Raw genomic sequence first — 16,467 nt, forward strand, 5'->3', positions numbered from 1 at the left:
ATCCCGTAACTGATGTGAAGATCATAGTTAATGTAGGAGAAAACTATACATCCAAATATCAATATAGGATATTTAAGGAAGATTTTGTTTTGAAATATTATGGATAATTTGATAATGATTATTTTATATTTAATTTATATTTCTGATTTTTAGGTTAATTTGTTAAACCAATATACAAAATCATACATTAATGTATTTTTCCTTAAACAAATTAAGATTAATGTACTTTCCCAAACCGATATTGATGGTTTAATTTGGTAAATTTCGAAATAATATATATGGAAACTGGTATTTAATATCCTTAAATTTTTAGTAAGATCCAATACTGAAAAATTCCGGGTTAATTTTTTTTTAAAACCCGACCCAAGAAGCATTTGTACTTCTCTTTTATTATAGTAGGGATAAGATACTCTTAGAAAGGTTTAATATATTATAGAAACTCTTACTAATGCCCTAATATTATAACACTTAATTTAAACTCTAAATTTTTTAAAATATAATAATGAGAATTTTTGAGAAATACCCCTTTTGGTGTACACCTTTTTAAAAATACCCCTCTTTTCTATCCATTTTCAAAAATACCACTTTTTAAATATGAAAAATTATAAATTTTTATATGGTTGATAAGGTACATCAAGATCATCTTTACTACTGCGTAACTAAATCCAAATATTTAAAAGGTTTTAAAAGGTTCTAAACGGCATTTATAAGGTTTTAGAAGGTTTTATATGGTTTTTATAAGGTTTACAAAGTTTTTATAAGGTTTTTAAATAATTTTTAAAAGGTTTTTAAATAAAAAAGGTTTTAAAATGTATTTATGAAATATATATTTATAAATTTACACACATATAAAGATAATTTGTGTCTATAAATATAAGCTTACACATATTTTTTGATAAATTTTAAAATTTATAGTGACTTTTTGATAAAATTAGAGGGGTATTTTTAAAAAATGTTATTGGAAAAGGGTATTTTTGAAATTCCCCCATAATATTGTACATAAATATGATTGGACGGATTTGAGTTTACATAAATAGGATTATATTTTTCTTACGGGTTGTATATAATAAAATATTTTTACGGGTTAAGTTGAAATATAATTTGTTTTACAACAAAATTATTCTGCGGTGTACCGCGTGTTGACCACATATATTTATGAATCTACTTATAATACAAATTCATAAAATTATGTAAAATTAAATGAAATAAACACGTGCAAAAATAGACTATATAAACCAACTACGAAAATGAACAACTAAACAAATATATTAAATTATGGACCCGTGGTACACCATGGGTAAATCCTAGTTATTACAGTCAAAATTTAAACCAACTTTAATAAAAACTTTATAATGGTTAGACAAACCAAGAAAAACTGAATTCCAATCTGAACTTAACCAAGAAAATATATCTGACTAAAAATCTGAATCCGAAAAAAAAAATCAAACAATACCAAGCCATCAATTTTGGAAACCAAACCGAATCAAAAGCTGAATTGACTACGTTTTCCTCAAAAGTTAACAAAGAACCTTTCAATCAAAACCGTATTAGCTGGTTATCTAAAATTCCCGGTTCAGTGTGGTTAAAATCCCGGTACGTACATTTACCTCAAAAGAAAGAAACCCTCAAAAGAGAAAGACACTTTGGAATCAACGATGGAGGAAGCAGCAGAGTATCACTCCAAAGATTTCGAATGGGACTTTTTGAAGAACATAGTCGAGAACGATCCTTCTCTCTCCCACCACCTCCACCACCAACAACAACACAACAACGATTCACAAAAATATCTCCAAGATCCGCATCCATGGCAAAAGTTTCACTCCCGTCACTCCTCCGGCAAATTCTTCAAGGTACCACCACCACACTCCTCAATTTCACCGATTAGTTTCTGATTCCAGAATCAATTTGAAGATTGAGATTTGAGATTTGATATTGAGATTTGAGATTGAGATTTTTGGAAGAATGATGTAGAATATTGAGATTGAGATGTTTTAGATTCGTCTTTCATGTAGGAAAGAAGGTATCTGTTAAAGGAGTTTCCTGAGTTGGTTTCTTGTGGAGAGAATTCAAATCTTTTGGAAGTTGGTTGTGGTAATGGCAGTACCGTGCTTCCGATTTTGCGGTATAAACTCTTTTCGATCTTTACTTGCAGTGTCTCTTTGTATAGATTGTTGTGTATTGGTTAATCTAGAGTTAAGTGTTTCTTGAGCTCAAGAAGACGCGAAGGATATACGTTTATATACAGAGTCTTAGATGTTTGTTTACCCGAAGTTGGAGTAATGTTTATGTGGTAGATTTGTTGAATTGTCTATCTTATTGTTATTCTTATGTACTTGTATTTGTTGTTTTTGATTTTCTGCAGTGGAAACAAGAACATTACTGTATACGCTTGTGATTGTAGCAGTGAGGCTCTTGTTAGAACTAAAGAGAACATTGATCTTGCTATTGATACAGCTGAGAACTTTCATTCGTTCTGCTGTGACTTTTCAATGTCTGAGTTCCCAGATTGGGTGGCGTGTGATCGTTGTCGAGGCAACTTTATGCTTAACCATTCAGGTTTTAGTCTCTTTCCATTCGAAATCAGTTTTTCTCAGACACTAATTCACTAATTCATCCTGCAAAAGATGCACTCTGATCTCTTTTACATGTTTTGAAGAAGGGAGCGAGGGGATGCGGGTGAATTACAAATGTTCATTGAATGACCGTTGCATTGGTGGGGTGGATTTTGTCACTCTGGTATGTGAACATCGCTCATATAATTAAAGTACCTATGGAGTGGAACTAGATTAGTGAGTCATCTCAGGAATTTTGTAATTGTAGTGACAAGATAGATGTTAAACTAAGTTTATGACGAAAATTATGTCTTTCATGTGCTATAATCTGATTCTTAGCTATGTTAATATTATTAACTAAAACTCAGCTTTTTGCACTATGTTATGTCAGATTTTTACATTGTCAGCAGTGCCTAAAGAAAGAATGCCGAGAGCTATCAAGGAATGTTTTGCTGTGCTAAAACCTGGTGGTCTGCTCTTATTCAGAGATTACGGTAATTGTTGAATCAGCATAAAAGGTCACATTTAAGAGTTTCCTTACATGTGTTATGCTCTGGTTAAACACTTTGACTAATATATTCAGGGTTATATGACATGACGATGCTGCGGTTTGAGCCAGAGAAACTTATAGGTTTCAGGCAATATGTGCGGTCAGATGGAACCCTTTCCTATTTCTTTTGTCTTGACACTGTCAGGAAACTATTTACGGATGCTGGATTCATTGAGGTAAGCCTTCTTGTACGTGTTCTTTGTTGTGGCTGGAGTATCTACTCTAATATTTTGATTCTCGTGTGCAGGTGGAGCTTGAAAATTGTTGTGTCAAAGCAGTAAATCGTAGAAAGGGTAAGAACATGTACCGAGTTTGGGTTCATGGGAAGTTCGAAAAGCCATTTTAAACAAGTTGAAAGGCAAGTTCTAGTCTAGTCCAATATAGAACTTTACAACTTTATGAAATAACTTTATCTTGCTATTTGAAAAGGGGAAAAAGCCTAAAATACTTGATCAATATTTTATTTGGACGTTTAATACTTAGTTTTTTTTGCTTGTAAGAATAGTACATATATTAATTAAAACATGTAATTTAATACCCAAATAAATTAAATATTGCCATTTACCTACTTACAAATCTTAACAAAAAAATATTTCAATTTTAACCTTATTTATTTTTATTAATTATTAAAGCATTAATGACATGAAATTAATTTGAATTTTATTTTTTAAAAATTATTTATTAGTTTATTCAAAAAAAAATATTATTTGTTAGTAATATTTCATTGTACATTACTTACATTTTTAATTAAAATATGTATTTCATATTTCATGTTATCCAAATATGTTTTTGTTATAGTTTGAATATTTCATATCTAATATTTTATTTTGTCCAAATTTTTTTAAAGAGATCTAATAAAAGATAATTTTTAAATTATGTATTTCATATCCAAAAACGAAATATATATTTCATAGTTTATTTTTATCCAAAAATTTAGGGAGATTTGCAAAAATAATTTTTTTAGGTTATCTTTTTGTACATACCTTGGTGTCCAATTATCCTAATATCTGAATTCTAGGTGATTGGTTACTCGAGTATTTAACCCGATAACTTAACCGAAGTAAAGTATATGCGGGATCGATCACAAGGAGCAATGGTACACTAAAGATTTGCGAAACTCATTCTTAGCTAAATCGGAAAAGACTTGTTGTTTGATTTTTCAGTTTGTAAATAAAATGCAAAAAGAAACTATGATTAAACTTATGAATTAAAGGCATTGGGCAGCAGGGTATTTTCAGAGAATCAATGAATAACAAATAAAAGCGATAAGGAATTCAAACATAGACATCAAAGAAAGGGTGAAAGACTCTCTTAAAACACTGTATATCAACTCTCCCCGACTTAGATTCTTGCTTGCCCTCAAGCAAAACAAAAATCTAAACCAAGAGAAGAGGTTTGAAAACGCGAGAACTCACATATTCTTTTGGGATCATGCTCTTAATCAGTTGCCTGCAAACCACTATCAAAAAGTTCATATCAAACTGTACAATAATGTACTTCACCATGACATCATGAGATCCCTAAATTACAAAGAACTTCAGAATCAGATAACTTAACCTTTTAACATTCATTAGCAGTTTCGTGCACTCTCACAAAGGGGATATCGAACACGTTATGGTCTAGGTGTAAAGGCTTTCTTATGTGGCTTTTTTATGTGGTTCAAGTGTTTAAGGTTCAGCAGTAATATGAATGGATGCAAATCATTATGCAAAATCATAGTGAGACACAGACCAATTGGGAGGTACATAACTTTCTTCTAACTCGGATCACCTTAACCAAATCAAACCCCAAACAAGTCATAAGTATTATAGATGCTTTTCAAATACAACCAAAGACTTATCGACTTTTCCGATTCCATTCTTTCTCCTTTCTCTTTTTTTTTGTTTTTTTTTACGGGGGAGTGGAACCGGTTCTCGTCTCACAAACTGCATCAACAAAGCTCAATCATGATCGCTAACAGCACATGCTCATAAATATGACAATATAACCACAAGAACTCAATGTCAATCATCCCAAACAACTACAATTACAATCCTAGCTAAAGGAAAGCTATGCCGGTCTGTATACTCCGTAGTTTTTGCACATGAATGCACATGATGACAATGACACAAGAACGCATGTAGTTTGAAACATGGATAGGGCTAAAGGTGTGGTACTAGACTAAAGATGAGTCAAGCCATTCAGAGTTTACAAAGAGTCGTATATCAACGCGGATTAAACTCTGAATGTATTATCCATTACATGATTACCAACCCCCTAAGTGAGATATAACAAGTCAAGATTAAGTTCAAATAAGCAAGGTTAAGCTCAAATCATCCAAATTTCGAAGTGAGGGATTATACGAGTGATCTAGTCATGAATTTTCCTAAAGTTACAAGTTATCCTTAAACAATGCTAAATGGTCCCAAGGCAACGAAATCAAGCAAGGTGCAATTCCCTAAGAAAAGCTTATAGTTCTCATACAGCATTTTGACTCAATAAAACATACACGATTTGACTCGATAAAACAAACTGACAAACTCAAGAAAACATCAAAATGAAACATAAGAAGAGCAAATTGCATTTGTAGACTAATGACACCTCCCCCAGACTTATTTCACACCGTCCTGGTGTGAGAATAAATCCAAAAGAAGCGTCGGACTGACTCAAAGAAAAGCAAAATAAAGAAAAGAAAAATGGTATATAACAAGGAAAATAGAGAGTGTTACGCTGCTCAGTGGTGACGTGGTGGACTCTCACTAGAGCTGTGAGCCTGGCCTGGCTCCCTCCTGCTTCTGCTGAGACGGTCGTCTGCAGGGCGTGCAGCTGTACCACTCGGGCCAGTAGTATCCTGACTATGCTTGCGGCGGTTCTCCTGTCCAATGGCTAGTCCAGGTTTGGTCTGAGCTTTTGTGGCTTATTCTTCTGCGTCTGCTGAGCTTTGATCTGCTGAAGCCTCAGAACCGTCATCCTCTGAATCCTCTCCCTATGTACGTGAACCAGAAGCACAAGAACATGGTCTAATCTTCATCATCGCTCTCCACATCCGGCGCATCATAGAGTTGTTAGTCTTGTGAGACTCAACAACCTACTGCAACTGTTCAGATATATCTCTAGGTGGAGGTGTAGACTGTAGCCGGTATCGTCCAGGACTGTGAGGGAGGAGCCTGTGAGGCTGAGTAGAATAATCCTGTGAGGGGTCCTCCTCGTCGATCTCATCATCACTAGCCACTGCTGCCTGTGCAGGCTGGGAAACTCGTGTAGATCCTCTGCGTCGAGTAGGTACGAGGGCAGCTATCTAAGCAGGGTTGGGAATCAAATGTTCAGAACTAGGGAGAAACACCAAGTTCTCATGAGAGAGAAGCACAGTGATAGCTGGACTGGGGAGGTTACAGTACAATGGTAGTCCTTGAAGATCCCAAAATTTGTTAACGTATCTCTTGCCCAGAATATGACTATGCATCAAGTAATCTATGTCCACTCGCACTATGTTCTCATTCACTTCTGCGGTAGACAAATCAATACCACAATGAATGAACAAAGGGGTGAGAAAGGTACCCATGAACAGCTGCTTAGGAGGGTTGAGCTTCACTTTCACAAACATCTCGCACAGAATGGCTGCATAATTCGCTGTAAGTGTAACGGGGACGTTGTATTCTTCCAACAGATGTCTAACTCCATGAAATAGCATCCATATCTCATCATCCCGAATTGAGCCTGACTCAGCCTTGAAGAAAATGGCGTTGCTGATGATCTTGACACAAATGCAGAGAACCGGATTGCGGATGGCAGTAATCTTTGCACCCCTGGACGTGTACTGTCCCTGACCAATCAAACCCCAGAAATCACTTGAGTCTTATCGAGGAAAGCGTGTGAAACGAACATCATCCCCCCTGGGAAAGTGATAGACCTCACAAAACTCAAAGAGTGACATAGAAAAGTGCTTCTTGTTCAAGAAGAATGTGAGCGTTCCCTCACTCGCCACTGGGTCTTGAGGATCACTATAACGAAGACGACATGTGGCTAAGAACTCCTTCAGTAATTTGGGATATGTGAAGTGTTCCAGGCTCCAAGCTTTCCCAAGGCCTATGGTCTGAAACAATGTCTCTACATCTTCAAGTAGTCCAAGGGAGCTCAGAGCGTCTCGACAACCACATCTAGTGGGATGAACTTCTACTGAGCTCAGAGCGGCCAAACAGTTAGTGTCAATGGAATCAAATTTCTTCGTGATAGGCCGAGTATTCGGGTTTACACTCGTGGTACTTTGTCCTCGGCTTGATCCAGCAGTATCCCTTGTTCGCCCCATCACCTACAAAACAAGAGAGTTGGCATCATGAACCAGTTTCTAACTTGCAATCCAACAAAATTAAGCACAATTAAGCTCCAAATCCCAATTATTTCAACAATTAAGCTTAAAACTCAATTAATCAAACAATTAAACACAATTGGGAATATGATAATGCAAGAGTGAGCTAGTGTTACTTAGTTATAAGCATAGCACAAGAATCCAGCCACAAATCCATGAAAATCGAATTCCTCATCAAATTTAAAGTTCATACCCGATTTTGCACAAAAGTAAAAAAATCAAACTCTCAAATTTCCAATAATTAGCAATCAAGCACCATAAACAAGCTTCCCAACCTAGTATAGACTAGAATCCAACAGAATTTCACCATTCAACACAAAGAAGCTAGAAATTTGGAGTTTTAGAGACAAACCATGCAAAATTTGGACTGTAAATGGGGAATTTTGAACTCATACCTTTGTAGATCGACCAAAACACCCCACCAACAGAAAGAGGGCAAAAAATCGAGTGGTTTAGAGCCAAAAATCGTCCAAATCCGTTAAGTATCGAGAGAGTTATGAAGATTTCAATTTTGGGTTCAAAGTGTTCTTCAAGAGGAAGAAGAAGACCAAAATCGAATTGTAATGTGAAATAGCTCTTGAAATCTCGATTTTTAAGGGTTTTAACCGGTTTAGATTGGTTTAGTTTAAACAAAAATTTTAAACCGGTTTAGATTGATTTTTAAGGGTTTTAACCGGTCGGCTGCTGCCAGGTTTTAAAGAACCAAATGGGTCGATCGATCCATGTATGGACCGATCGATTCGACTCTACGGATCTTGAAGCGATGAATGACCGATCGATCCAAAGAAACAACCGATCGGTCGGTTGCTGCCGGGTTTTTCAGAACCGAATGGATCGATCGGTCGTTAGAGGGACCGATCGGATCTCTTTTCATGCACATAGAAAACTAAAAAGCAGCATGAAACATCATTGTTTGATCGGCCTAAACTTTTAAAATCAATCTAAACCGGTTTAAAAAAAAAATTAAACTAAACCAATCTAAACCGGTTAAAACCCTTAAAAATCGAGATTTCAAGAACTATTTCACATTACAATTCGATTTTGGTCTTCTTCTTCCTCTTGAAGAACACTTTGAAGCCAAAATTGAAAAATCTTCATAACTCTCTCGATTCTTAACGGATTTGGACGATTTTTGGCTCTAAACCACTCGACTTTTGCCCTCTTTCTTTCTGTTGGTGGTGGTGTTTTGGTCGATCTACAAATGTATGAGTTTGAAATTCCCTATTTACAGTCCGAATTTTGCATGGTTTGTCTCTAAAACTCCAAATTTTCTAGCTTCTTTGTGTTGAATGGTGAAATTCTGTTGGATTCTAGTCTATACTAGGTTGGGAAGCTTGTTTATGGTGCTTGATTGCTAATTATTGGAAATTTGAGAGTTTGATTTTTTTACTTTTGTGCAAAATCGGGTATGAACTTTAAATTTGATGAGGAATTCGATTTTCATGGATTTGTGGCTGGATTCTTGTGCTATGCTTATAACTAAGTAACACTAGCTCACTCTTGCATTATCATATTCCCAATTGTGTTTAATTGTTTGATTAGTTGAGTTTTTAAGCTTAATTGTTGAAATAATTGGGATTTTGAGCTTAATTTTATTGGATGCAAGTTGGAAACTGGTTCATGATGCCAACTCTCTTGTTTTGTAGGTGATGGGGCGAACAAGGGATACTGCTGGATCAAGCCGAGGACAAAGTCTGCTGGATCAAGCCGAGGACAAAGTACCACGAGTGTAAACCCGAATACTCGGCCTATCACGAAGAAATAGGATTCCATTGACACTAACTGTTTGGCCGCTCTGAGCTCGGTCGAAGTTCATCCCACTAGATGTGGTTGTCGAGACGCTCTGAGCTCCCTTGGACTACTTGAAGATGCAGAGACATTGTTTCAGACCATAGGCCTTGGGAAAGCTTGGAGCCTGGAACACTTCACATATCCCAAATTACTGAAGGAGTTCTTAGCCACATGTCGTCTTTGTTACAGTGATCCTCAAGACCCAGTGGCGAGAGAGGGAACGCTCACATTTTTCTTGAACAAGAAGCACTTTTCTATGTCACTCTTTGAGTTTTGTGAGGTCTATGACTTTCCCAAGGGGGATGATGTTCGTTTCACACGCTTTCCTCGACAAGACTCAAGTAATTTCTGGGGTTTGATTGGTCAGGGACAGTACACGTCCAAGGGTGCAAAGATTACTGCCATCCGCAATCCGAATCTCCGCATTTTTGTCAAGATCATCAGCAACGCCATTTTCTTCAAGGCTGAGTCAGGCTCAGTTCGGGATGATGAGATGTGGATGCTATTTCATGGACTTAGACATCTGTTGGAAGAATACAACGTCCCCGTTACGCTTACAGCGAATTATGCAGCCATTATGTGCGAGATGTTTGTGAAAGTGAAGCTCAACCCTCCTAAGCAGCTGATCATGGGTACCTTTTTCACCCCTTTATTCATTCATTGTTGTATTGATTTGTCTACCTCAGAAGTGAATGAGAACATAGTGCGAATGGACATAGATTACTTGATGCATTGTCATATTCTGGTCAAGAGATACGTTAACAAGTTTTGGGATCTTCAAGGACTACCATTGTACTGTAACCTCCACAGTCCAGCTATCATTGTGCTTCTCTCTCGGGATAACTTGGTGTTTCTCCCTAGTTCTGATTATTTGATTCCCAACCCTGCTCAGACAGCTGCTCCTGTACCTACTCGACGCAGACGATCTACACGAGTTTCCCTGCCTGCACGGGCAGCAATGGCTAGTGATGATGAGATCGACGAGGAGGACCCCTCACATGATTATTCTCCTCAGCCTCACAGGCTCCTCCCTCACAGTCCTGGACGATACCAGCTACAGCCTACACCTCCACCTGGAGATATGTCTGCACAATTGCAGTGGGTTGTTGAGTCTCAGAAGATTATATACTCTATGATGCGCCGGATGTGGAGAGCGATGATGAAGATTAGACCCTATTCTTGTGCTTCTGGTTCACGTACACAGGGAGAGGATTCAGAGGATGACGGTTTTGACAGCAGATCATAGCTCAGCAGACGTAGAAGAAGAAGCCACAGAAGCTCAGACCACACCTGGGCTAGCCATTGGACAGGAGAACTGCCGCAAGCATAGTCAGGATACTACTGGCCCGAGTGGTACAGCTGCACGTCCTACAGACGATCGTCTCAGCAGAAGCAGGAGGGAGCCAGGCCAGGCTCACAGCTCTAGTGAGAGTCCACCACGTCACCACTGAGCAGCGTAACACTCTCTATTTTCCTTGTTATATACCATTTTTCTTTTCTTTATTTTGCTTCTCTTTGAGCCAGTCCGACGCTTCTTTTGGATATATTCTCACACCGAGACAGTGTGAAATAAGTCTGGGGGAGGTGTCATTAGTCTACTGATGCAGTTTGCTCTTTTTATGTTTCATTTTGATGTTTTCTTGAGTCTGTCAGTTTGTTTTATTGAGTCAAATCGTGTCTGTTTTATTAAGTCAAAATGTTGTATGAGAACTATGAGCTTTTCTTAGGGAATTTCACCTTGCTTGATTTCGTTGCCTTTGGACCATTTAGCATTGTTTAAGGATAACTTGGAACTTTAGGAAAATTTATGACTAGATCACTCGTATAATCCCTCACTTCGAAATTTGGATTATTTGAGCTTAACCTTGCTTATTTGAACTTAATTTTAACTTGTTATATCTCACTTATGGGGTTGGTAATCATGTAATGGATAATACATTCAGAGTTTAATCCGCGTTGTTTTACCACTTTTTGTAAACTATGAATGGCTAGACTCATCTTTAGTCTAGTACCACACCTTTAACCCTATCCATGCTTTCATGTGCATTCATGTGCAAAAATTACGGAGTATACAGACCGACATAGGTTTCCTTTAATTAGGATTGTAGTTGTAGTTATTTGGGATGATTGACATTAAGCTTTTATGGTTATATTGTTGAGCTTGTGCTGAGCTTTCATGATTGAGTTTGTTGATGTAGTTTGTGAGACGAGAACTTGTTCCACTCCAAAGAAAGAGAAAAAACGGGAAAGGAGAAGTAATTGTTTTGGATTAATTTTATACTTATGATTTGCTTGGGGTTCGAATTGGTTAAGGTAATCCGATTTTGCTTGGGATTCAATAAGGTTAGGGTGATTTGAGTTGAAGGAAGTTATGTACCTCCTAATTGGTCTGTGTCTCACTGTGATTATGCATAATTATTTGCATCCATTTGTTCTTTTTGAATCTTAAACAACTGAGCCACTTGAAACGACATTTACACCTTGACCATAACGTGTTCGATATCCCCTTTGTGAGAGTGCATGCAACTGCTAATGAATCTTAAAAGGTTAAGTTATTCAGATGTTCTCTTTCATTTTATAACTTTTATTGAGTAAAAGTGTGTTATTAGAGTCTTTTAGTCTATTATAGAGTCTTAAACAGGTTTTAGGTTGTTTTGGAATAAAATGAGTCTTTTTGTGATGCAAACACATATTTGGAGATGTAGATTCATGTAGAAGTGTCAGATGTTTGGGATCAGATGGACGAATTTCCACCGTTAGATCTTTCTAATATTTTGACACAACATGGCGATAAACGTTAGCTTTCGTTTGCAAGTGATTTCAATGAAATCTAACGGTGCATTAAAGAGTTACAATCGATTTCGCGAAGACATGTCATTCTGACGAGTAGTTGAAGCAGATGCAGAATTGAAACCTGAGAGTGCCAGACCGATCGGTCCACACCCGGACAGATCGATCCCTTACCTCTGACTCGTATTTTGACTCAGATCCAACTCATCTCCTATTATTTTTATACCCTAGGCTCGACTTTTTAGCAACTATCCTTCATTTTCTCAGTTCTAAACATTGTTCTTTGCTTTCTAAACAATGTTTGGGAGAAGAATTCATCCTCTTTGACAATTTGGAGGAGATTTCTAAACCATTTCTTATTGTTTATGCAATTTCATCATGTTTTCTTCATCTATGATTTATTATATTTCATTTTCTATGTGTGAATAGTTTCTTAATTGGGTTTTAGAGTTCAAAGTAGAAGATTCAATGAATTAGTGGATTGATTGCTTTAATGGATTCTTATTCTATGGCTCTTCAATTTATATGTTTCCAATGCTATAATAGGATTGATCACCCTGTTTTAGAACTTAGGCTTTTATTTGTTTCAGAGATGTTTGATGCAATGCCTGAATGAGTATTAACTAAGTATTTTATTTCTAGCCTGCGAGAGTTGATATGTGAAACCTCGGTTGCGGAGAGGTTTAAATGAATTGATTTGACCACCTATGTCACCAAAGTGCACTTATCTTTTCGGTCAAAGGTCCTGAGAAAACTCTACAATTTAGCGTGCTTATACTGGAGTAGTCAAAGGATGGGTGACCTTTCGGGAAGTAGTTGTCGGAACTGTGAGTGAGGCCAAAACACAAAGAAATATCATGTGGTGATTTGTAGGGTCGGTAAACAATTATTTAAGTCTCCCAGACATAGCTAACCGACCATCGTATATTAATGTGCTCATGGGCCTAGTGAGAGGACGTGAGGCCCATTAAAAGAGGTGGGCCCATGGGGTGGTGGTGAACATGGGGACCACTAGAGAGGTGACGATCGGGACGTTACATGATGTTAGAATGTATCGTGAACTTAATGAAACTATTCGATAATGCGAATTTAACTAGCAAATTACAAATGAGAGTTTAGTAATTGAGTAGTTGAATTTAGTGATTAATGCCTTGAGAGAGAATTAATCTGAATTTTTGTTCATGTTTAAAAATGGTTCTTCATGTATGAATCCTTGTTGCTTTTATTCACTAGATTGTTCTTTGAAATACCCTGCTGCCCAATGTCTTTAATTTATAAGTTTAATCTCTTTTATTTGCATTTTTTATTTACAATTCTGAAAACCAAATAAATAACCTTTTCGCTTTAGCTAAAAACGAGTCTCGCAAATTTTTAAGAGTATCTTTGTTCCCTGTGATCGATCATGCTTAGACTTCCTTTCGGTTAAGTTATCGGGTTAAATACTCGAGTAATCAACTCTCTTTAGAGGGTCAGACAGGTGTATCTCTGTGATCATATGCTCATCAACGTATGTCCATCAATCGTGGGTTGCTTTACTAGCTTATCCAATTCAAAAGTCATCCCCATGTGTAGTCCATTCTTCACATCTATCAAAGCTCCAGCAGTAGCCAAGAAGGATCTCCCAAGGATAAGAGGATCCTTAGGTTCTTTACCATACTCAAGAACGACAAAATCAGCAGGAATCATGCATTCTCCAGTTCAGACAAGAGCATCTTCTAAAAGACCATCGAGAATGCGGACAGAGCGGTCAGCTAAAACAAGAGTGGTCTTGGTTGTTGTGAAATCTTTCATACCTAGGCTGAGAGTAACTGATCGGGCATCAAATTGATGTTGGAACCAAGATCACACAAAGATCTCGCGAACCTAGTATTGAAGATGGAGAAATCGAGTACGTTTAGCCTTCTCCCAAGGTTTTGGGTATACAAGGTTCTATTCTTGTATGCGTATGTTGGTCATTACCGATAGACTTCTCCCAAAAGTTCAATCCATTTCTTAGAGAACCGTAATCCGATTTGAAAACCCTTCTCTAAAACAGACCTCCATTTTCCCCAAGCCAAATGAGTTTATAATCATTGCATAATTAGATTGATGTTCTTGTTTAATGAATGTCCAAAGGAATGGTAGATCTGAATGCATGGGTAGGCTAAAAGATATAATCAATTTCATATGTGATAAGCTTGTCTAAAGTCTTTAAGTAGAGTTATGTCACCTTGCATCATAGAATTAATAACTTGTACTTTGATTTTAACTACTCTATTAAGCAAGCTTTAGGTTTTGAGACCCCACTTTTAAATTTCTCTCTTAGCTTAGAACTTGCTTGATTGCTTGAGGCCAAGCAAAGAATAAGTTTGGGGAGAGTTGATATCTCTGTATTTTAGTTGGTTTTGCATTGCATTTATCCTTTGTTTCACTTGGTTTAGTTCTTGTTTCTTATGTTTTAAAGCTTTTACACTTTGTTTTGCATCTTTATGATGATCTTACATTTGTGTTTAAGAACATGTGATCCGAAGTCCAATTGACCTAAAGAAGTGATAGAGAAGAAACTTTGGACTAAAACAAGTGAAGAAGAAGATTTGTACCATTCGACCACACCACACGATGCACCAAACGACCGAGCAAGTGATTGTTTCTCTTGGTTTAGTTCTTGTTTCTTATGTTTTAGAACTTTTACACTTTGTTTTGCATCTTTATGATGATCTTTCATCTGTGTTTAAGAACATGTGATTCGAAGTCCAGTTGAGCTAAGGAAATGATTGAGATGATTCTCTGGACTAAGCCAAGTGAGGAAAAATATTTGTACCATTCGACCACATCCACGATGCACCAAACGACCGAGCAAGTGATCGAGCAGATGGAATCAAGACAGGTGCTCGACCACACCACACGATGGACCACATGACCTGAGAATGCTTACCATCGAGCATGTGATCGAGCACTTGTAATCGAGCAGATGAAATTGTTGTATGAAGGACATATGAAAGCAACTATTACTATTTTTATTTGTTTTAAAAAAAATATTTATACACGGGTTGTATGACGAGACGGATTTGAATCATACTCAATATCAAATACACAGGTTAATATAGATTGAAATATCATTAACTTTATACTTCAAAACGAGTTACTACTTTATACATATTATTTTTAACAACGCCATTATAAAATATGTCGAATCAAACTGATTTAATTAAGTTTGATATTATGCAATCTTAATCTCTTTTTAACAAATTCATGCATACTAGAAAAATTTTAATTTAAAAATAATACATAAAAACGTTTGCCCCGCGGTACACCGTGAGATAAAATCTTGTATATAACCACCCTTGATAACTAGAAGCATTAATTGTATATAAGCACGCTCTTGGTAAATAAAAGCATTAATTGTATACGCACACTTTTCATATCAATACACATGAGAACTACAAATGAGCAATCATCTATATATTGACTTTTTCGTTCATAGTTATAAGATATTATATATCATCTTCTGATCAAGTTTCCTATGTCAAATCCAAAATCATCACATCTCATTTCTTTGCAAACAGATGGTTTATACCTTCTAAACCTCAACGAAACCACATCGTTGAAGCTCAACTTGCCCTTTACATTACCAGCCAAAACCGAACCGGTATGTATTCTTCATTGTCGTGGAATGATTTGTCTGACCCTTAAAGACAACAATGATCTAGCAATATGGAAACCAGGTTTGGAGAAATTCAAGAGAATACCAATGGTTGAACCGGGCCAAACCACAGATCTTTTGGGATTCGGTTATGACCGGGTTACTGATGATTACAAGATCGTGATGGTAAATGGTTTTAATACATATATCTATGCTTTTAAAGAAAGCTTTTGGAGAGAAAGTGTAAAAAATACTTCTCTTCATTGCAAATTCAATGACCGAACCGGTACAGTTGTAGACCATTGTATGTATTGGATAGCAGATCGGTCTCACAACAAAACCTCTCAAAGACAAAACACCATCTTGTGTTTTGATTTCTCCAAGGAAGAGTACCAAGAACTTTTATCTCCGATGTACACGGATTCGAAACTAAGTTCATGGTTAGGGGTTTCAAGAGGAGAGCTATGTGTTATCGATCATTACCCTTGTCTAGATAATGACATTTGCTTATGGCGTCTGGAAAGAAGAAACAAGAAGATAACACAATGGAACATTGATCCATGTATCAATATGAAGGAAAATGTTAAAGGATTCAAAAAGTTTGATGTTGGTTTGGCGTGCTTAGCAAGAAACAAAAACTTTGATGTTGGTTTTGCGTGTATAACAAGAAACGAGGAGCTCTTTGTAGTGGTGAAAGGTAATGGAAAAGAAGAAGACAAGGTTATGGTGTATAACGAGATCAGAATGAAGTTTATTGAAGTTCCATTTCGTAGTTCTTTGAATGGGTTTAGATGTATGACTGTCACAGATTGAATAG

General features: G+C 36.7%; 2 protein-coding genes across 9 annotated transcripts; both read left to right on the forward strand.

Annotated features, from left to right (window-relative positions):
* Positions 1 to 1,635: 1,635 nt before the first annotated feature.
* On the forward strand, positions 1,636 to 14,790 carry LOC17895120 (methyltransferase-like protein 6). Of its 8 annotated transcripts, none has more exons than XM_023787154.1 (8): positions 1,636 to 1,850; positions 2,013 to 2,122; positions 2,363 to 2,556; positions 2,657 to 2,736; positions 2,944 to 3,046; positions 3,136 to 3,278; positions 3,350 to 3,460; positions 14,523 to 14,790. In XM_023787154.1, the coding sequence occupies exons 1-7, from the start codon at positions 1,656 to 1,658 to the stop codon at positions 3,446 to 3,448; spliced, it is 924 nt and encodes a 307-aa protein (XP_023642922.1). In that variant the 5' UTR covers positions 1,636 to 1,655; the 3' UTR covers positions 3,449 to 3,460; positions 14,523 to 14,790. The 8 variants fall into 8 exon arrangements, 7 of the variants coding, with proteins under 7 accessions (XP_023642922.1, XP_023642923.1, XP_023642920.1 ...); XM_023787155.1 differs by having other exon boundaries at positions 3,350 to 3,395; XM_023787152.1 differs by lacking the exon at positions 14,523 to 14,790 and adding an exon at positions 9,094 to 10,989 and having other exon boundaries at positions 3,350 to 3,395.
* A 740-nt stretch (positions 14,791 to 15,530) lies between these two features.
* On the forward strand, positions 15,531 to 16,463 carry LOC17895250 (putative F-box protein At3g16210). The gene has a single exon (XM_006301787.1). The coding sequence runs from the start codon at positions 15,531 to 15,533 to the stop codon at positions 16,461 to 16,463; it is 933 nt and encodes a 310-aa protein (XP_006301849.1).
* The last annotated feature ends 4 nt before the right edge of the window (positions 16,464 to 16,467 follow it).

The sequence above is a fragment of the Capsella rubella genome, unplaced genomic scaffold (assembly GCF_000375325.1).
Source record: "Capsella rubella cultivar Monte Gargano unplaced genomic scaffold, Caprub1_0 scaffold_2, whole genome shotgun sequence".
NCBI classification, from domain to species: Eukaryota; Viridiplantae; Streptophyta; class Magnoliopsida; order Brassicales; family Brassicaceae; genus Capsella; species Capsella rubella.

What these genes read in the sequence shown, in the direction of transcription:
- LOC17895250 (XM_006301787.1), top strand. Translation starts at nt 15,531, where the DNA reads ATGTCAAATCCAAAATCATCACATCTCATTTCTTTGCAAACAGATGGT.
- LOC17895120 (XM_023787152.1), top strand. Translation starts at nt 1,656, where the DNA reads ATGGAGGAAGCAGCAGAGTATCACTCCAAAGATTTCGAATGGGACTTT. An exon ending in GCTCTTATTCAGAGATTACG is followed by an intron (nt 3,047 to 3,135) that starts GTAATTGTTGAA and finishes TAATATATTCAG; the next exon opens with GGTTATATGACATGACGATG. An exon ending in AGCAGTAAATCGTAGAAAGG is followed by an intron (nt 3,396 to 9,093) that starts GTAAGAACATGT and finishes CTTGTTTTGTAG; the next exon opens with GTGATGGGGCGAACAAGGGA.